This window comes from Oenanthe melanoleuca, chromosome 1, assembly GCF_029582105.1.
Source record: "Oenanthe melanoleuca isolate GR-GAL-2019-014 chromosome 1, OMel1.0, whole genome shotgun sequence".
Lineage (NCBI taxonomy): Eukaryota > Metazoa > Chordata > Aves > Passeriformes > Muscicapidae > Oenanthe > Oenanthe melanoleuca.
In genome coordinates, this window is record NC_079333.1 from 108,282,160 (window position 1) to 108,304,113 (window position 21,954).

At 44.2% G+C, this 21,954-nt stretch overlaps 1 protein-coding gene across 1 annotated transcript in view; it reads left to right on the forward strand.

The window, feature by feature from the left end:
- Positions 1–21,954, forward strand: part of DSCAM (DS cell adhesion molecule) — a 432,936-nt gene that overhangs the window by 330,217 nt on the left and 80,765 nt on the right. Inside the window, exons 15-19 of the mRNA XM_056502042.1 lie at positions 6,320–6,487; positions 10,057–10,127; positions 15,900–16,140; positions 17,772–17,918; positions 19,659–19,814. Of these exons, the coding sequence (XP_056358017.1) occupies positions 6,320–6,487; positions 10,057–10,127; positions 15,900–16,140; positions 17,772–17,918; positions 19,659–19,814 (783 nt within the window). The remainder of the gene's footprint in view (positions 1–6,319; positions 6,488–10,056; positions 10,128–15,899; positions 16,141–17,771; positions 17,919–19,658; positions 19,815–21,954) is intronic.

A 21,954-nucleotide genomic window follows, 5' to 3' on the forward strand; every position in this document is an offset into this window, starting at 1 on the left:
GCACAGCCAACTGTGAGGAAAATGTGAGAGAAAGCAAATTATCCAGAACCACACTTGATCTGGACCCAGCTGTTGATTTTTTCCCTGGTGTTGCTCCGCTTGCCTTCAATGTTTCCAAACTAAAGAGAGCACAGGGAGCAAATTCAAAAGTTCAAAAAGACAACAACAGGAAAAAAAACTGTCTAAGATTTTATAGCACTTTTTCTTTTGTTAAATCTTTTGTGAGTAGACGTGCTGCTCCTAACAACCTCTTTTGAACCACACATGTTCATAATTATTTATTAATATTATTTACTGTGCCTTTTGAGCTTCAGGTACAACAGACAAGTGCCATCAAAAGTACTTTTCTCCGCCAAAGAGGCTAAAACACGCCCAAAGTGTGTTTGTTTCCCCAAAGAGACTGAACCCCGTGTGTTTCGTGTCCCATCGCACGCCCCGGCCCCGGTATCTGCACAGGGGATGTGTCCCGGGGCAGCCGTGTGGCGATGCTGCCGCAGCCGAGCGCAGCCCTTGGGGCCGCTGTCTGAGTGCATTTGGAAGGGCAGGACACCATTTCAGCGCCGTCTGTCTCTGTGCTCCGTGTTTGTGCTGCCCGTGCGGGCGGAGCGGGGCTGGCGGGAGCCGCGCTCCCCTCACAGCCCCTGAGGGCGGCAGCGATGGCGGCGCCGCTCCCTCAGCGCCCGGGCCCGGCCCCGGCGGGCGGGGAGCCCTCGGCAGCGCCCTGCTGGCAGCAGGGACCGAGCCCCGGCCCCGGGCTCTGTGCCCGCGGCGCCGCAGAGCCCAGGGGACACCTGCGAGAGCGGCTGCCATGCTCGGCCATGGGCCCGAGGCGGGTGCAGCAGCCGCCCCTGGGCTCGGGGAAGCGCAGGAGGCTCTCGCCGTGCCCCTTGTGCAGCTCGGCCGGGTGCCCGTGCACGGCCCCGGCCTCGCCTGGTGCCCCTGCCCCGCTCAGCTTCCCGTGGCCGGCAAAGGCGCCGAGGCTGCGCTCGCTGCCCCTGGCTGGCACTGCTGAAGGCGGGGACGAGCGCCGGGCCCGGGCAGAGCCCTGAGGGACAGCCCTGCTCCCCGGCCTCCCGCCCACGCGGAGCCGCTGCCCACAAGGCCCCGGCACGTCCCTGGGGCCGATTGCTCGTGCCCTGGGCAGCGCAGCCTGCAAACCCAGGGCTCTGCAGCCTGGGGCTGGGGCTGCCGTGTGCCAGCGTGGCCAAAGCCTCTCAGGGCTCTGGGCACAGCAGGGGCCACAAGGCCACGAGTGCGGGGCTGCTCCCAGCCAGTTCCTGGCTGCTCCACTGCTCGTGGGGTGCCGGGGGTGGCCCTTTAAGACACGGACACGTCGTGTCATGGCCCTTTGTGATGTGGGACATGGTGGTGGCCAGAGACCCTTGTGACATCAGGGAGCCCCACCCTGGCCTGGGGGTATTTAAGGGGCGCAGAGCCCCAGAGTGCTCAGTCCAAGGAGAGTTGGTCTCTGAGGAGGAAGCAGCTCCCTGGACCTGTCTCTGCTTGAAGACAGTAGAAATTCTGGAGAGGATGGACAAGAAGCCCAACAGCCAGGCCACCCAAGGCCCACTGCTGAGCCTGAGGAGGAGGCCAAGAGCGATGGATGAGGAAGGAAGGAGTGGCCAGTGGATGGAGAAGGCCAGGATCTTTGCTCTGTCAAGGGAGCCGTCTCCATCCTCATCTTCAACCTCATCCTCATCCTCAGTCTCATCTTGCTCTTCACTGGTGCCTGTCAAGCTACCACCAGTGCAACACGGGCAGCCAAAGTCGGGACCCAAAAATATTCAACCCCTCACAGTCCCAGAGGTGGAGCTCAGGCAGCCCCAGGCAGCGCTGCAGGGCAGCCGGAGCCAGGCCCTGTCCCTCTGTGGGGACAGGCTGCCACCGCTGTCACCTGTGCCACGGCCGCCAGCACTGCCCCACCTGCTGAGCCCCAGGGACACTGAGAGCCGGGGCACAGAGCTGGGCAGTGCAGGGGAGAAGGGGCCGCAGCCCTGCAGCCCCTGTCCTCGGCAGCCGTACAGCCCCTTGCCCAGGGTGCTCCTGCCCCCGCTCAGGGTGTCCCCGGAGGGCACAGCCCGTGTGTCCCCGAGCTGGCAGCTGCTGCCTTTGCCACCCATCCCCGCGGGGGCTGGAGCCGTGGAGCGCAGCCTCAGGGGCACAGGGCCTGAGAGGCAGAATAATGACAACCAGCGTTCCCAAGAGGAACATGGCAGTGACCAGGAGCTGTCCCAGGTGATAGAAGACATCGAGCTCTTTCAAGGGGACACCCTGAGTGAGCAGGAGCTGTCCCCTGTGGAAGACGACAGCGAGCTCTCTCCAGATGACAGCACAAGTGACGAGCAGCTGTCCCAAGTAGAAGAGGCCATCAAGCTCGCTCCAGGGGACAGTGACACAGAGCCAGACCTGTCTGAAGTGGAAGAGGCCATAGAGGCCACTTCAGATGCCAGTGCATGTGAAGAGGAGCTGTCCCAAGTGGAAGAGGCCACTGAAGTTGCTCCAGAGGACAGCACAAGCGACCACCAGCTGTCCCCAGTAGAAGAAGACATAGAGGTCAGTCCAGAGGACAGCTCAAGTGACCATCAGCTGTACCCAATGGAAGAAGACATAGAGGTTGGTCTAGAGAACAGCATTAATGACCAGGAGCTGTCCCCAGTGGAAGAGACCATTGATGTCGTTCCAGAGGACAACCTGACTGATGTGGAGATGTCCTCAGTGGAAGAGGACATTGAGGTCTTTCCAGAGGACAGCAGGAGTGACAAGGAGCTGTCCCTAGGGGACGAAGACGTCATGGTGGTTTCAGGGGACAGCGTGAGGGAGAAGGAGCTGTCCCCAGTGGAAGAGGCCATTGAGGTCAGTCCAGAGGACAGCTCAAGTGACCACCAGCTGTCCTCAATGGAAGAAGACATAGAGGTTTGTCCAGAGAGCAGCATTAATGACCAGGAGCTGTCCTCAGTGGAAGAGACCATTGATGTCATTCCAGAGGACAACCTGACTGATGTGGAGACGTCCTCAGTGGAAGAGGACATTGAGGTCTTTCCAGAGGACAGCAGGAGTGACCACCAGCTGTCCCCAGTGGAAGAGGTCATTGAGGGTCAACTGCCCCAAGGGGATTACTATGAGGGGGAGAAGCTTTCCCCAGATGTCACATATGAAATAGTGCTGTGCTATGGGGAAGACTGTGATGTCCAAGACATGTCCCCATGGGAAGAAGGTGGCAACAAGCAGCTCTCCCTGTGGGAAGAACATGAGCAGGAGGAGCTGACGAGGAGGGCCCTGCTCAGTGGTACAGACAGCTACTCAAGCTCATCACCTGAAATCACTGGGGACACGGAGCCCCCCCAGGCCCTGGCCTGCCCAGCCGGGAGCCCAGGCCCTCCGCGGGCAGCCGGCTGCCCCCAGGAAACGCCCCTCCCGCTTCAGGCGGGCGCTGCGGGCGCTGCGGGGGCTGTTCCGCTCTGGCTGCCTGAGGCCACAGCCCGAGGACTGAAAGAGGGGAGGAAGAAGATGAAGGAGATAAACACGATGACAGCGACAAAGCAGATGTACATGACGAAGAAGAAGACGAAGACAAAGGCAAAGAACATGACAACGACAAAGCAGATGAAGATGAAGATGAAGATGACGAAGAAGACAAAGGCAAAGAACATGACAATGACAAAGCAGATGAAGACGAAGATGATGAAGACAAAATACAGAGAAGACAAAGAAGAATAATTTCAAAACACATATGAGAAGAATAGTCACGAGTTTAAGAATAGGGGAATAGTTGTAAGAATTTAAAAATTCATAGAAGAAGAGAGGAATAGGAATAGCAATAGCAATAGGAATGGGAATTGAATAAAAATTTAGAAACATAGAAGAAGCGAAGAAGAATAGTTAAAATAGTGAAGAAGAAGAAGAGGAAGAAGAAGAAGAAGTAGTTAGAATAGCAAAAAGAATAGTAGTTTTAAACAAGGAGAATAAGAAAAATAAGAATAATTTCAGGATTCAGAAATGAAAATAAACATGAATGAATGAATAAAACTAGCAAATTTATTTATTTTATTATATCTTGTGTATTTGTATACAGTCTATGATACAAAAACATGAATATACAATATGTTGTATTATGATACATTATCATTTCGCAGAAAATGCACAAAAAAAGAAAGAACTGTTCCAATTACTGAAGAATTTGTGTATTTTCTAATAAGGTTTGTAAGACACAAGACAAGAGTCTCCAGCATTCATGCCCTGTCTCTCCGAGGTGCTGATGCATTTTCCCCCTCAGGGCCCCTGGGTCCCCTGTGAGCAGTGGCTGCTCAGCCCCAGCCCAGCGGGAGAGCTCCCGGCGGGGCCGGCAGGGCAGGGCTGTCCCTGCTCTCTGCAGCAAAGGGCGCGGCTGAGAGAGAGCTGTGCTGGAACCGCTGTGCAGCAGGGCTGGCCAGGGGGACAGCGGAGCCAGCACAGCCCCGCTCGGTGCTGCCCACGGCCAGGGAGCCAGGCTGGCTGAGACACGCAGCGCCACTTCGGCAAGGCTGAGGAGCGATGGCTGCTCCTTCCCAGGCTTGCTGTGGCTGCAAAGGTGCTGCAAAGGCTCTTCTCACCCTTCTCATTTCTCAACTTGCAGCTGGGCCTGGGACTAAAGCCTTGCCCCCTCTACTCCCCTGTCCTTGCCCAGGGCCTGCTCAGCAGAAAGCAGCTGTGGAGGCGCTGCTGGAGTCTGTACATGTTCTACACCAACAAAGTGGTTGGGGTTGGCAGGAACCTTGCAGCTCCTGTAGTTCCAGCTGATTATCTCCTGCCCTGTGTCTCCCTCTTTTTGACAGATGTTTCCTTCCTTCCTTCCTTCCTTCCTTCCTTCCTTCCTTCCTTCCTTCCTTCCTTCCTTCCTTCCTTCCTTCCTTCCTTCCTTCCTTCCTTCCTTCCTTCCTTCCTTCCTTCCTTCCTTCCTCTCCTTCACACTTCTTGGGAAATAAAATCTATGTTTTTGAATACATTCCTCCTGTGGCCATCCCATGGTCTCATTTGCCCCTTAATCGGGCATAGGCATCTCTCCCTCATTGGATTGTGACGTGGGCAGGGACACCTTCCACTATACCAGGCTGCTCTGGGACTTCCAGGGATCCAGGGGTGGACACAGCTTCTCTGGGCAACCTGTGCCAGAACCTCTCCTGCCTCACAGGGAAGAATTACTTCTGGAAAACCTCTCAGAGTTCATTTCCTGGAGCCAGGCTGGGTGTGTTCCTTACCAGTCATGCCAGCCCTGAGCAGCCTTGTGCAGGGTGGGAGGGTTTGCCCTATTGCAGCACCTGCTGAGGCAGCAGCAGCTCTCTGCTGTTCTTGACACATCCCTGTGGGAGCAGGTGCACATGGCAGTGCAGCCAAAGCCCCAAATCAGTGCACACACAGCACTGGAGCAGCATTGCAGCTCTGGGGCTGTGCTGGTCTGTCCTGAGCAGCTGTGACTGGAGCCTGGTGTCAGCACTTCCAGCCTCAGGGGTGCTTCAGGGCAGGGGCTTTCTCTGGGATTAATTTTTCCTTTTTCTCAGATAACTTTCACAGAATTACATAACCCCTGTGGTTGGAAAAGGCCTCCCAGACAATCGGGTCCAAGCTGTGCCAAATGCCCAGCTTGTCCCCAGCCCAGTGCGCTGTCTGCCATGTACATACCTTACCTTGGACACCTCCTGGAATGGGCACTCCACCACCTCCTTGGGACTTCACTTCCAATGCTTAACCACCATTCCCATGAAGAAATTCCTGCTGATATCCAACCTGACCTTCCCCTGGCACAGTTGAAGCTGTGTCTTCTCATCCTGTCTCTTGCTGCCAAGGAAAACAGGCCAGTCTCCACCTGGCTGCACCTTCCTGTCAGGGGGTACTGTGGAGACCAGTGAGGTCTCCCTTGGGCCATTCCTGTTTATTATTCCCTTCCCTCCCTTTTTTTGAGCACAATCAACTTTCTCACTGAGTGAGGATCCCTTTGGGGCAGCAACCCCCATTTTTGTGCAGTTGTTCCAATGTCCCAATGGAAAGAAATCACACTCACAAAACTGGGGAATCTTTGCTGCTCTCACCACCTCCTCAAAGAGTAGCTATTTCTGTGGATTTGCTGATGACCCCAGAGCCAAGATCCCATTGTTCTCAGCAGCTCTCTTGGAGCAGTCAGGAGTGCTGTCAAAGAAGGGGAGGGATCACTGGATTTGCTTGGAGCAAAATGTGTTTTCTGGATTAACAGAGCGATGGCATGAAACAGTTTAACTTCCTGCTTGTGTTACCCACATTAACACCACCATTTATTTGTCTGCTTCTACTGCTATTTCTCATCAAACAGACTCTTGGGATTCTGTCCAGAGAACCAGAGATGTTTCCCCTCAGCTAAATCAAGCCACCATCATCGACCTGCACCCGTCCTCCACCTACAACATCCGCATGTACGCCAAGAACCGCATCGGCAAGAGCGAGGCCAGCAACGAGCTCACCATCACCACTGATGAAGCAGGTATGCCCTGGCTTTGCAGCCTCGAAATTTTGTGGGAGTTATCTCTCTGATGTCAGGAATCATTGCATGAAATGCTGCTTATGTGGCTGCAGCTGTATCAAAAGGAATACTGAGTTATTCCCATAGAATATCCTGATTTTTGCAACTTCTTGTGGAGGGCTGTAATTAAAGCTATTCAGTGGCATCTAGTGGTCAAAGAAGACATTGTGCTCCAAATTTTCAGCTTGTGATGTTGGAAATAACACACCTGTATCTACAGTGAGGCAATTCAATCAGCAACATCCTGGTTTTAGTGGTGGTGCCTCCCTGTGGGTACTGTGGCTTTCCCTACATGTTTATATATTAATGCAGGTAACTAATTTAAATTTCTCCCTTTTGAGAATGTTGATCCACGTGAATCAACTCTCTATTTGAATATTCCTTCACTCAACCCAACCTTTATTTGGATATTCCTTCACTCAACCCACCCACCATTTATTTTTCTGGCCTCTGTTTAAGTCTCTTGGCTGTCACTTGTTAATGCCATCCCCCGATCTTTGTTGTGCTGTATTACAGAATCACAGAATGATTTAAGTTGGAAAAGACCTCCAAGATCATCAAGTCTGACCTTTATTTTTACCTTTAAACTTCTATTTTCCTGCATCAGCACCAGGAGTACTGTGTGGGCATTTTCCCTTTGGTGGCTGGAGCCACTCTCGTGTAGATGGCACTTCTGCCTTTCTTTACCTTGTGCTAAGTCAGCACTGCTTCCTTCTTTGAGGGTTTAGAGATGACAACCTGGTGATAGTGTCCTGGTCCTAGTGTCCCTTTCAAGATTCATGTTGGTCTTGGATTTGAAAACCCTGAGACTTGATTTTTGGTTCAGCTCCTAGGAACACAACTGTGTAATTCCCATTTAATTTCTCTGGGAATTTCCTACAATGAAAACACAGTCCTTGTCAGGACGAAGTGGTTTTGGTTCTGAGGGACTTTCTGAGTATGAGCAGGACTCAAGGGCTCACAGTGGAAAGCAGAATAAGCTGGAGACTATAGAAGTTTAATTTCTTTTGTCAATCCAGCAGAAGGAAAGTGTGCAGTGAACAGATTTAACAGTGAATAGTTTGTTTGAAAAATACTTATTTTTGATCATAAATTTTCTCTTCCTTTGTGCAAAGAAAATGTGAAATTACTAGAGAAAACAGATTATCCATTCTTCCAGCCACAGTCATATGTAACCCCAAAATGCCCATCCTTCCTTGTGCAAAATAGAGGGCTGGGTCTTGGATCAGCTCTCTCATGCTCCCTTATTCACCCATGCTTGGAATATTTTTTACTTGCCAAGGTTTTCCTGACTGGTAATTAAGTTGTCAGGATCAGCAGCTGCCCTTGGAATAAAAAAACCAGCTTCCCCATGAGCAGGGTGGAACCTTAACATCACATTTTATTCAGTTCTTTGTAACCAGGTTTCAGAATAAATGATCCTTTTGTTGCTGTCTTTTGAGGAGCTGTTTGTTGGTGGAAAAAGACCAGCAGTGTGGAACTGTATTCAAAAGTCACTGATCTGCCTAGGGAAGGACTGGGAGACAGGAGGTCAGAGTTTGTGATGTTTTTCTCCTGGGTTTTTATTTCAGGGATGCACAAAGTGGAGGAACATCATTTTTTTTTGATCACTGTTTACTTCTGTGCTCTGCTTTTACAGCAGGTAATGGAGAACAGCATGGGTGCAGGGGATGAGAGAGAAGGTAATGAGCAGGGAGCAAAATAAAGGTCCAAGAAATACAAGATAAAAACCAAACAACTTGGAAAGGGGGTACAGATTCTGTATCACATATTGCAAAGAAATACCTCTATTAAAAAGAAACCTGTAAAAGGTCTCTGTGGCAAAAGGACAGGTAAGGATGGAATGATTTCAAAGCTTGCAGACTGCATCTTTCTTTCCATACAACCCCAATTAGCTCATGTGTTGGAATATAGATGCCAGTACACACTTGCACTAATACCTGGCAGAAGAAAAAAAAATATTATGGCCATTACCTAATATTGAAATCAATAGAGGAAACACAGATATCTGGGTTTTCTTTATGTCCTTGCCACAAACTCTGTATGACATTAATTATGAAAAACAGACGACTTCTTATTTAACATCTCCCTGTGGTGTGCTGGGAGCACTTAACTATTCAGGTCTGAAAAAAAAAATAGGGGTCTTTTGAGGAAAAGTCAGGATTTTTAGGGGCACATTTTAAACCCCATTTTTAGGATCAAATGCTTCACTCAAATGCCACTACATTCTAATGTACCATGGAGAAGTGGCATTCACAGAATCAAGGTCAGGCTTCAAAAATTCATGGAGATCTCATTTTTGCCAGTGGACCTGGATCCTCTTCTCCTTTCTTTGTATTAATGCAAGAAGAATGGAAAAAAAAAGTTCTTTCAGGCTTTGGAAATTTCCAATATGAAGAACAGTCAGGAATGGCAGAGAATAGGGCATATTTAATAACTTAAAAATATTATAGGCTGTATTCTGTGTCTGCTTTCATCAGCTGAAGCAAAATGTTCTGGTTCCTCTCACCAGAGCTGTCATTTATTGCAGCTCCACCTCTAACAGCCCAATCTCACCCTTTTTTTATTGCTTTCCTTCCTTTGTCCTGCTATTAAACTTAATTTAATACCTTTTACTGAGGCTGTATTCTGCATCAAGGGAACCCTCTGCAGCAGCTCGAGATGGCTCCATCCCTCTCCTCAGATCCTTCCTTTGCAGTGATTTACCTTGCTGAGCAAGCAATTTACTGCACATCTCTCTGTTCAATCCCAGCTGATCCTGAGCTGCTTTGTAGCTGCCCAGCTGACAAGGAGGTTCCTTCTTTTTTCATTCACATGTAAAGCCTCCTGCACACCTTTGGCACTGTGTTGATGGTCCATGAAACTTTCCCTGGCTCAGACAGGAGTTGAAAGAAGGTTTTCCCATCTACCAGTTATTTTTTTGTCTGATTTCCAGTCTGGAACTCTTACTGGGAAGGGGTGGAGTGTAGACTGTTCAGGATTTTGTGTAAAATATCTGATATTGGACTGAATGTGCTCAGTTTCTAGTGAACAAAGGGGATCCCACTGGAAAATTTGCAACAGGTTGAAAGCTGGATTAAGAGCTCCTAGCTCACCTGCTTTAAATGGGCTCTGTTGCTTTTCTGTCTGGATTGGGAGCTTCTGGCTCACCTGCTTTACATGAACTCCACTGCTTTTCTAGCACCCACAGGGTTGTGACTGCTGAGAATTCCTCTTGCCTCTCTCCAGATATGCAGAAACTGCACTGTGAGAGTATTCTAGACATGAAAACCATTAATAAAAATTCATTTTATTCCATTAATTTTATTTACCAGATTGGTATGCTTTGGCACATGTATTTTGCTGTTGGCCAGAGATGACACCTGAATGCAGAAGATTCCTGGCCTTGGTTTTTTTTGGTGAAATTTTCCATGTGACACAGATTCCAACCCCTGTGACAATGGGGTGTAAAGGTGGTGACATTTTATGTAAAATTCTGAATTCCTTGGGCTATGAGGGCCAGTTTTGATGCATTTTCCTTCTCTTTCCAGCCCCTGATGGTCCACCTCAGGATGTGCAGCTTGAGCCTATATCTTCACAGAGCATCAGAGTCACCTGGAAGGTAAATACTCACACAGGCATGGACAAGATAGGCTCTGTCAGTATTTAGATGCTTTCAGGGGAATATTATAACAACTGTGCCTTGGTTATTTTATTTAGGAGAGACACTGCAGATGCCTTTGCCAACAAATCTTAAAACATTTGCCACTGAAGGAAGCATCATGCAAAGAACGCCTTCCATTGGGGAGAGTAAAAGTAGCAGCTGCTTGTGTTTCCTTCTTTTTTCTGATTTCAGAGATAAGGCCACATGTTTAAGAAATGAACACTCACAAAATTTCAGCATGGTTCTGGACAAGACTTCCCCAGAAACCATTGGAACCAATGGGAAGTTTTTCCCATTGCAATAGACTTTGGGACAGATTTTTGCTACACAGCAAGAGCAGTATGAGTGTCTCATTATAGTCCATGAGAACTGATGAAGAGTAATGAATATAAAAATATCATCAGCTAGTATCATTTAAAAATCTGACATGTCATGTGACTCAATTTTTTTCTATGTTTTTCCCAGTATTTTGACAATGACAAAAAGTTCTAGATGTATGATACCAGAGGTACTTAAAGCATGTTTTAAATGATTTTGTGATATATAATGCTTGTATATTGTGTTCATAATTCCATGTATTTACAATTCTGAAAAATGTAATATTAAGAGCCAAAGTGGTATGGTAGCATAATAATAATAATTAATTTCTCTGTTGATGGTAATTACTCCTGCAAATGTGGGTAATGTGGCCTTTTTCCTATTATATGGATTATTTAGAAAGTCAGGAGCAGTGAGGTACAGCTTATTAACCGAATAACTGTGGGTGACTGGTTATTTATGGCATAATAATGAATATATTGTAGGTTTACACCTGTTCCTTACAGGGCAGGTTCAGAACCTCTTCTTCACAGGTCATAAAAAATGCAATGCTAATTCTTGGATCTTTTCCACATCTTAGATTTATATCAGTGTTGCTTTTCATCAGATGGTTTCCAAAACCAAAAGCTGTGTGGTTACAGATTTACCTGGGGTGAAACACAGCAATGTACTTAGAGAAGACATGGATACACACAGCAGAGCAAAGTAGTTTTTGAAGACATGCAAGGGTGTACAGTGATTCTCAACAACTGAAATAAATTTTTGATAGTTTTTTCTTTTTTAACCCACTTAAGAACTGTGACTATCTGATCAAGTCAACCATAATCTTCAAGCTTCTATGCCTGAACTCATTTTTATGGATTTATGGGTGGACAGATTGAAGGTCTTCCTCTACTTTTTCAGAAAATTCACTTTGGGGGATGTTTTTAAAAGCAGCAAGAGAAGATGGCCACCACTGGCTCATTGCTGGAGTTTATAGCTGCTGTTTGTGAAGTTTTGCCATTAAATTTTATAGATGCAGATGTGAACAGGCAGGTACAGGACAAACAGAATTCCCACACCTACATTTCAATAGCTGCCTAAAATATATTTCAATTTGTACTTCAAGGACACTTCAAATACAACTGAATGTGTCCTGGGCTCTGGGTGTTGTCTGATATTAAAAGATATCAAATGAGGTGCTGGGATTGTGTTCTCAAAATTGTGTTTGGAATTTGATTTGAGAATTCTTGTCAAGCAAGGTTCAGTATCCAATATAACAAGATATTCACAGAAATCCATTATATTTGAATACATACTTCATTAGCCTGGTCTCATGAGCTGAAGAGAGATGGATTTTCACAATTTGGAATGAGCTTATGGTGAAGTTTCTGGGCAGAGTTAGAGCTTGTGTAGTCCTACATTTACTGGAGGAGTTATTTCCTGGATGACAATTTGTAAGCTGATTAAAAAAATCTCTTCCTTATTAAGCAGTCCCAAACCAGGAGTGAGCCCACTTACTTCCCATGATTTATTGCAGTTTCCTCCAAGTCAGAGCAGTTTTGGTTCATTACTCATAAAGAAACTTTAGAATGGTGCCACAGACATAATCCATGCTGAATCCTAACTTTTGGGTAGGTCCCTACAATGTTGTGCAGAAGGCACTCATTAAGTGCCTAATAAAATGTAATTAAGAATAAAGAAATACCAAAATCCTACATTGTCATGGAAGTGAAAAAAACAAGAAAAGAACCTGAGCTTGGTAATTTTTATTTTGGAGGCATGTGGAGCTTTAGCCATGAAAGGCTGTGATGACATTGAACAAACAGGATTGTGGTAAAAACCATGGTTATATTTAAAACTGGAAAAATTTATTAAAATACAGTGTCAATAACAGCAAAAGGAGTAAGGAGTAACACATAGATTATCTTTCATCTTGTATTAAATCCCATTTCTGCAGCTTGCTTTGGCTGTAAATCTTCATTTAAAGTTTTGTCTTAGCCTACTCTTAAAAAATCCCTGTTAAGCAAATTGTATTGATCTGTGATTTATTTAATCCAATATCTGTGTGTCCACATAGGACACTGGGTTTAAGACTAAGCTGTTAAATAAAACTCATCAGTTTTTGGTAGTTTAAACTGGTGCAGAGATAATGGGAATTAAACAGGAATTCTTATTTAGAAAAGAGCATGAAAATATTCTTTTTTTTTCATATAGTACTTTACATTAGGTAAATGAACCCATTAAATTTAGACATGAGGAATATTCCTTTTCCTCTTTATTCCTATTTACACACACACAAAACTATAGAATGTCATACTTTACAAAATTCATTGATACCCTGCTTTACAAATATTGACTTTTGTGAGAAAAGCAGTAAGGTCATGGACTGAAACTTATGTTCTATAGCAACTGACAAGGTTTAAAATATTTTTCCCCAAGAACACTAAGTTGTTTCACTCAATTTTCTACCAAAAATATGTCTATACACCAGAAGGAATATTTATCAAATGAGTCATGTTTGCAAAAAGTCAACTCAAAATGAAGTATTCAGGTCATAGTAACAAGGAACATTGGAAATGCTGTGAAGCAAAATATTCCAATGTTTTGTCCTAAAGTGACTTGGCATTTGTTTTATGTTGTACAGTGTTTCAAAATGGGGGGGGGGGGAAACAAGTAAAATGTCAATATTTTTTTTAAAGAAAAAAATCCCTTGACTTAAAACAGTTATGAACAAGTTCATGAAAATTTCAAAGTTTGTCATTTTATTCAAATTCAAAGTGAGAAAGTATAATTGTAGAATTCCCAGTGAAGAGGCTCTGGTGGCTGCTTCGTTCAAACTGTTTGGAAGTTTGTTGTCAGTCAGGTTGAGCAGAGGGATGGAGCAGCTCTGCTGGGAGGAAAGGCTGGCACAGCTGGGATTGTTCACCTGCACAGGAGAAGCTTTGGGCTGAGCTCAGGGTGGCCTTGCAGGGCCTGAAGGAGCTGCAGGAAACATGGAGAGAGACAATTGCCAAGGGCTGGAGGGACAGACACAGGGAATGGAGGGACAGACACAGGGAATGGGGGGACAGACACAGGGAATGGAGGGACAGGACACAGGGAATGGCTTCAAACTGCCAGAGGGCAGGGCTGGATGGGATATTGGGAATTAGGAATTGTTCCCTGGCAGGTTGGCAGGGGCTGGGATGGAATTCCCAGAGCAGCTGTGGCTGCCCCTGGTTCCCTGCAATGTTCAGTTCCAGGTTGGACACTGGGGCTGGAGCAGCCTGGGACAGTGGGAGGTGTCCCTGCCATGGCAGGGGTGGCACTGGATGGGCTTTATGATCCCTCCTAACCCAAACCATTCAGTGATTCTATGAATATATCTGAACTCAAAGTGCAACAAAAATCTGACCTTTTTCCACCCCCAGCTTAAAGGTACTTCCTTCTGCACACACTCAAAGATCACAAAGCCGTGGAATTGCCCAGAATAGGTTACACACTTACAAATAATATAATAAAACGACCTGTATGTTTCTAAAGCCACTGGGGAGTTTTTGATCCAAAAACCCAGAGAAATATTCAAGCAGGAAACAATTGTACTCTTAAGATTCCCAAAACACACTCCTTATCCCTGCTGTGTGACTTACAAGGATCTCAGGATCTGAATCTGCTAATTTGATCAGCGACATCTGATCAAAGTAATACAATGGGAATTGAAATTATACCATCACTTCAAGTTCTGTGTCTGTTTCTCAGGCAAGAATGAGGAAAAAAAAGTGTTGCAGTGAGGGTGGCTGTGGCAAATCTTTGGCCCCCTGACTTCAGGGTGAATGTGGTGCAAAATAACAAAAAAGGAGCTGGAACGATGGAGTGCCCAAAAAGAAAATTACTTTAATGAGAAATAAAAAGAGAGAATGCCCAGAAACCCGACACATATAGAGACCCTCCAAAGACCAGAAACAAGGGAGAGGTAACAATATATAGTCTTGGGGGTGGAACTTTCTAGAAACAATTCCATATTTGAACACAAGTAAGCAATAGGGGAGCAGGACTTGGACTAATTAACATAACAACTCCAAAGGCTCTTGGGAGGAGATCTGAGTTAGGTGAATGTTTCCCAGGGCTTGAAGCTAAGGCTTGGTGTGCTAGGGGTGAATTCCAGTTGATTCTCTGTCCAGTCAGGCCAACTCCCACATGAAGAGATTATTCAATCATTTTCATACAGTGACACATTTTAAATTCGAGAGAGGTGGGATTTTGCACAGAAATGGTTTTGATGGTAGTGGATGAAAGGCAAACCTCACCCTGATTTTGCTATGTCTAGTAGACTATAAACTCCCAAAACAGGCAGCTGCTGTGGCAGAAATGAGTGTTTTTCTTGAGAATCTGTTCCTCAGGAGTTGTAATGGGATATAGAAGCAGCAGAAGTCGCTGCCTCTGACAGTCCAACCTGTTGGTGATAAACTACATATCAAAGATCTTTTTCATGGGGCAGTGAGGCAGATGAGCTTGTAGTCATCTGTTGGGAGTTTGAAAGAGGTTTGGAGAATTGGAAAGTGATTTTTGCTCCTGCATTACAAATTGTGCCTTAAAATTATGCCTTGCATAGATAGAAAATCAGGCAGGAACAGTATCATATATGGAAATTAGTCCAGTAGTATTTAAATAGAATTTTATAGGTATTGCTGTCAATAGCTGAAAATCTCTGCTTTGCACTAGATCCCATTTTATATTGCAGAGCACACAAATGATTTCCACTAGTCAGGAGCAGGGAATCTTGCACTGTGACTGAGAAATGTGGCACATAATTAAGGCCAACCATTTTGTGCTGTCCATATCCCTGGATGCCAGATATATTGCAGCTATTCAGTATGCAAATCCCTGCTTTCCAAATCATTGTTGCCTTCAGCACTCATTATCTAATCATCTTTCTACACTACACACTGAATGAACAGAAGACTATTTCAAAGCACAGCATAAAATTTTCCTAATGCACGGGACTGAATAAACTCCTGTGCTGCCTTGCACAGATCAGTAAATGTCTTCCTAAAGGTTCAGTGAAAAGTGGGGGCTCCTGGCAAAAGCAATTAGTAGTGAATGGTGGCCTGGAATGCAAATATACCCTTATCAACTCAGCTTGGATTGATTCACCTGAAAAGAGAACAAAACCTCATAAATTCAAATTCAAGAGTGTCTCCTGATTGGATTTTTCTGTGCATGAACCATTCAAAGGTCTTTCAGCACAGATTTGAAAAAAAAAAAAAAAGAAACACATCTGAAATTGCTGGTTCATGCAGGAAGTATTTTTGAATTGTTGTCTAGAAATAGACTTGAATTCATTAGGAAAAAAACAAAAGTTAAACTTGGGGGTTTTTTTCCAAAACTTTAGGGGAACAATTTGACTTTGGATGTGTGCACTTAATGTGTAACTTTCCATTTTCGGTTTAGGCTCCGAAGAAGCATTTGCAGAACGGAATTATCCGCGGGTACCAGATCGGTTACCGGGAGTACAGCGCGGGGGGAAACTTCCAGTTCAACATCATCAGCATCGACACCACTGGGGACAGCGAGGTTTATACACTGAACAACCTGAAAAAGTTCACCCAGTATGGCATGGTGGTGCAGGCCTGTAACCGGGCTGGCATCGGACCTTCTTCTCAGGAAATCATCACCACAACTCTTGAGGACGGTGGGTCCTTGGCAAACAACTCTCATGGGACATAATATTTATGTTACTGTTATTTTGTGTGTTTTTATCTTGTTGCATTTCTTGTTTGATTAGTGATGATTAAAGTAGAGATGATAAAAGACCAGTCTTTAGATAGAAAGGTGTAAGAGAAGAGCCTGCTCAACGAGCTTGTCTGATTTTCATTGAAAGAGTGAATTTATTTTACCAGGTAAGTAAAAATAACCCTACTAATGTGGTTTATCCTGCTGTGAGTGATGTTGACTGAGACCAAAACTTCCATTAAGAAGCCAAATGCTCTGGTGTCTACATATTTGCAACTGCTGTGATCTCATCCTTGCTTGAAAGTGATCTCATCATCATTTAGAGAAGTGAAAGTCTGAAAGGTTAAGCAATATTTTATTTTTTGTTGGATTGCTACTGTTTTCAAATGAATCTGCTGTGTAACCAGAGCTCTTGTACTGCACTGTCTTGTCAGTCTTAAGAGAGACATGTTTTTTCAAGAATATCCAGTGACAGAAAAATCATTGCTATTTCAGGCAAAATTTACACTGTCCAATCCAAGGAACAATACAGGTTTTTTATTTTTTTCCAGACTGCATAAAAAGTACTTCTCAAACAATGAGAGGGAGTCCTCTAGTGGAAAAAGAGAATGATCTCATATCCAAATAAAGAGTTCAGTATTTCAGAGGAGTGTAACAGCAAATTAAAATCCTAAAGGCCATAGAAGTCAGATTTTCAGCTACTGTAAATCAACATCAGTGTCCTGAAACCAGTGCCAGCTTGGCTTTTACATGGACAAAATGGAATATCACACATATAAAATCCTCAAGAGCCACAGATTTTGAGGCAGGCTATTCATAAAAACTGATAGCTTTTTTTTTAATCTAAATGCTTCTAGGCCTAACTTGCTGCAAGACCTCAAAAGGCAGTATGTTCACACAGGCATATATTTTATTTTATAATAAATGGGATTTTTTTTCCTTCAGAATCCAGCATGCTTACTTTTCCTGCAATTTTTTTTGGTTGTCACTTAATTTTAGGTTCCTCTAGAATTAAAGAATTCCTCCTTAGAATTAAAGATGCCACGAGCTTTAAAAGCAATGCTAGTTACTAATACTGCTGTATTACTTTGACACTGAATGGCCAACAGAACATGCCTTGGATTTGTTTGATTTTTCTAATTTTTTTAAATATCAGCAAAAATATATCATGACCATTTTTTCCTATGTTTTTTTAAGATGTGCCCATTTTTTTCTCCCTCCTCTATATTTAAAGGGACATTCCAATTGTCCATAAAGTTGCAAATGTGGCTGAAAACTTTTAAAAAATATATTTAAATTGCTTACAGAATGTTCTGCACATTTCAGTGTCAGAACACACTTATATTTCTAAAAAAGCAACAGAAAGACAAGTCAGCAATTAGGGAAACAGTACATCAAAAATAATTTCAGGGAAAATAGCTGCACTTGCAGAAACATGTGGATTGTAGCAAGAATAAAGGATTTCCACTGTTAAAATGTGTGATGGTAATTAAATATTGTGTGGTGGGATAGAGGGGAAAATAAAGGGTAGCTAAAAGTTGAATATTGAGTTGTTTCCATTGTGTTAAAATGATGAATATTTTATTCCAGTGCCCAGTTGCCCTCCAGGGAATGTGCAAGCCACTGCCACATCCCCAGAAACCATCTCCATTTCCTGGTCAACACTGGCAAAGGAAACCCTGAATGGGATCCTGCAGGGATTCAGGGTTATCTACTGGGCCAACCTCTTGGATGGAGGTGAGAGACACCAATCTATTACCAAGTAAAAAGTTCTATGTGGCCTTTATATTGTTTTCTCTCTGGTGTGAAGGCATTTTCCTCCCTTTTCTTTTTGGTTTAGAGAAAACTGTGTCTACCTGTGAGGGAGCAGTTTTTCCTAGAGCCTTAGCAGAGCTGCAAAGCTGCCTGGAGGAACCTCAGGGAAGGATCCCACCAGTGGGTTTGCAACACTCCACAGAGTTCCTGTGGTACCCAACACGACCTGAGCAAATTTCACCTCAGCTACAAAGTCCAGAATTTTTTAATCCATGTTTTTTTTAAAGAATGGGGACATGGATCCAGAACAAACCAACCCAAACCTGATTTTCACTATAATTTGGTTGGTTAGCTCTTTGCCTGCTCAATATGCTATCACTTACTTTTGGATAGGATGCATTTCCTCTCCAGAGCTGAGGGCAAAAATGGGAAATATATTTGGAAAAAGCTTGTTATTTCCATGCCAGCTTCTTCTGCTGTGTTTTGTACTCTTAGCATAATTCCTGGGGAAACAGGCTCCAGAGCAGAGGCTGAGTGAAAGGATCAAAGGAGAATTGTGATGCTTTACTAATCTGCAATTTATTGCCTGATGATAATTCCATGTATGGCCCTTTCTTGTAAATCAAACAAATTAGTAGGTTTGAGATGCACATGACTTTATTCCTACTTGCCCTGTGAATTCCTCACAGCTGTCTCCCTTCTTTTGCTTTAATCCACCAGAACCACAGTTCACTCTAACCTGCAGTTGTGCAAATCCTGGTCTCTGTTAGTGTGGAAAGGGGAATTTGGAGTGGAAATGTGATCCCATTATCCCTGATGCTAATGGTAGAAAATACTTGGAAATCAGCCACCAATTCCTTTAAAAATAAAGATTAAAAATGTATGAGAAGCATACAGAAAAAATGTAGACATGTAGGGCATAAAATTAAATGTTCACAGTGATGCCTGTAGTTTTGGATCAGATCCTGTGTGGATATTACCACATTTAAGCTCCTATGTGATGTCTCACAACATGATGAAAAAATATGATGTTCATGCCATGCTTAAAACTGGATTTTCTTTATTTATTCAACTTTATTTGCTGCCCAAAATAAGTTTAAAGTTGGTTATTTGTTTGGTTTTTTTTGCCATATGGGTTGTACTTCTTAGCTTGCTGCAAAAAAAATCTAAAAAAAGATATTAATATGAAGTGCATCATCTTTCTGCAAGTAAATCTGATTTTACTGTGTTTAAATCTACTGTTAGCCAGTATTGCTGCTATCAAGTGCTTTGCAGCAGCACTTGCTGCATATTTTAAAATAAAGGGGACTTTTCCTTCATTTTCCTTATGAGAAATAGTCTTTCTCATAACCAGAAAATCTTTATGAAGATAACCAACATTCTCATTTCTTTTCTTTAGGGGATGTTTCACAATAATCTCTTCTTGTTATCTGTTCTTTATGAAAAATCTCATTACTTGTAGAATTTCTTCAATTCTCTTCATCAGATTTTTTTAAAAATGGCAACAAAAAAAAAAGAGTTTGAAAATGAAAAGTGGGCCTGCTTCAAGTGGTAAGAGGTCAGGACATAAATGAATTAATTTTAATTCATTGTAATTCATTGCTGTTTTGTAATAATGAGGCATAACTTGTCTGAAACAACCAAGATTTCCACAGCAGGTATCAACACCTGGAAGAGTGAACTTGGCAATAAGTCCACTTCCTTTTTCATTTTATTTTATAGAACTGGGAGAGATAAAGAATGTCACTACTACCCAGCCATCCCTGGAGCTGGATGGCCTGGAAAAATACACCAACTACAGCATCCAGGTGTTGGCTTTTACCAGAGCTGGGGATGGAGTGAGGAGCGAGCAGATCTTCACCCGCACGAAGGAGGATGGTAAGGAGGGAAAGCATTTTCCATTCCTACTTCCAGGAAATGTTTGTCTCAGGCATTCAGAGATTGAAAACTCAGCTCTGGATTCCAGCCCAGGGAGGAGCTGGAGCTGCTGCAGAGCCCAGAGGAGCAGCAGGATGAGCAGAGGGATGGAGCAGCTCTGCTGGGAGGAAAGGCTGGCACAGCTGGGATTGTTCACCTGCACAGGAGAAGCTTTGGGCTGAGCTCAGGGTGGCCTTGCAGGGCCTGAAGGAGCTGCAGGAAACATGGAGAGAGACAATTGCCAAGGGCTGGAGGGACAGGACACAGGGAATGGAGGGACAGGACACAGGGAATGGATCCCACTGCCAGAGGGCAGGGCTGGATGGGATGTTGGGAATTAGAAATTGTTCCCTGGCAGGGTGGGAGGGGCTGGGATGGAATTGCCAGAGCAGCTGTGGCTGCCCCTGGATCCCTGGCAGTGCCCAAGGTCAGGCTGGACATTGGGGCTGGAGCAGCCTGGGACAGTGGGAGGTGTCCCTGGTATGGCAGGGGTGGCACTGGATGATATTTAAGGTCCCTCCCAACCCAAACCATTCTGATATTCTATGAAAATGGAGAATGGAGGAGAGATGTTCTGGAACTGTGTTTTATTACTTAGATCCTACTAAGAATATTCTTTTCAGTCTATATATATTTATACATATATATATATATAAATCCTCCCAATACCTCTTCCCTCAAAAGCAAAAATAAAGAACAAAAATGTCATACCTTTGTTCCTAGACCAAAGCATGGAAAATTCAATTCCTAACGATGAAAGTTTAAGAAATTTTTAATAGTACACAGACACATGAGATTCCATAATAACTTTATTGTAATTGTAACTTTTATAATCACTTCAGGTCACCTCAGTAGGATGCTATGCACTGCTCTATTTCTGAAGCACTAAAATTCTAAATTCAGGGGAGGTTTTGTCCCTAACCTTTTTTAATGCCTTGAAAATGCTATGAGATGTACAAATGTAGTTTTGGATCCCCTAAATGCTTTTGAAAAACTGGATCAGGAATTTTTGTGGTACAGATAAATATGCTCACAATCCTGTCAATGAGGTTACTTGAATATTGTTTCATTAGTTGCACAATATGTTTTCAAGGAAATTAGTCAATGGATTTTCCTTTCTTATTTATTTACTTTATTGGTCACTTGTGGATATATTAATATATTTGCCAACTTTTTTATTTGTAATGAGAGTTACAAAAGTGACAAGACAGCAGGTTCAGTAAATTAACTGACTTGATGATTTTCCAGTGCTTTTTTGCCAATAAAAAATTATGTGATGAAAGTTACTAATTTTTTCCCATTAGATATTAAGGGACTCATTCTAAAATTTACATACATTATAAGATCACCTGGCCCCAGCTGTAGCTGTATCCAGGGGATGCAGTAAATGAAAATTGCTCAGCTCTAGACTTGTGTGTCTGAACACTGAATGTTCTGATATCAGCCTAAAGTCCTTTAACAGTTACTTTGGAGCACCCAGGTCCTTGGGACACCTAGTGCTTGGAAGTAGATGGATTTATTTCAAAGAACACAATCTATAATATAAAATCTAAAATGTAAAACTGAATTGTAAAACACATGCTGCATTTTCAAATTACTTTTGTCAAGTAGATCCCAGCATAGCAAACCTTCCCTAAATTCTCTCTGAACACAAAGGCTTTCAGCCCTGAGCCTTGGGAGTGGGATTTAAGCCACCAGGAGTTGGGTGTAGTGTTCCATACTGCCTCAGGAGCTTGGGGACAGGCTGGTCTTGGGGACATCTGCTTCATGTCAGAAGCCTCAAACATTTCTCCTTCTCCTTCTCCTTCTCCTTCTCCTTCTCCTTCTCTTCTCCTTCTCCTTCTCCTTCTCCTTCTCCTTCTCCTTCTCCTTCTCCTTCTCCTTCTCCTTCTCCTTCTCCTTCTCCTTCTCCTTCTCCTTCTCCTTCTGGGATCAGGCAGGCTGAGGGGAGCACACTGCCTCAGGCTGTGGTTGGCAGCTGTGCAAATGCTCCTCTCTCACCTTTAATCCTCCTGGCTGCCCAGCAATCACTCACCCTAAGGCAGCCTGACCAAACTTTCCAGATTTTCTGATGCCTCACACTGGTTTCATTCATTAAATC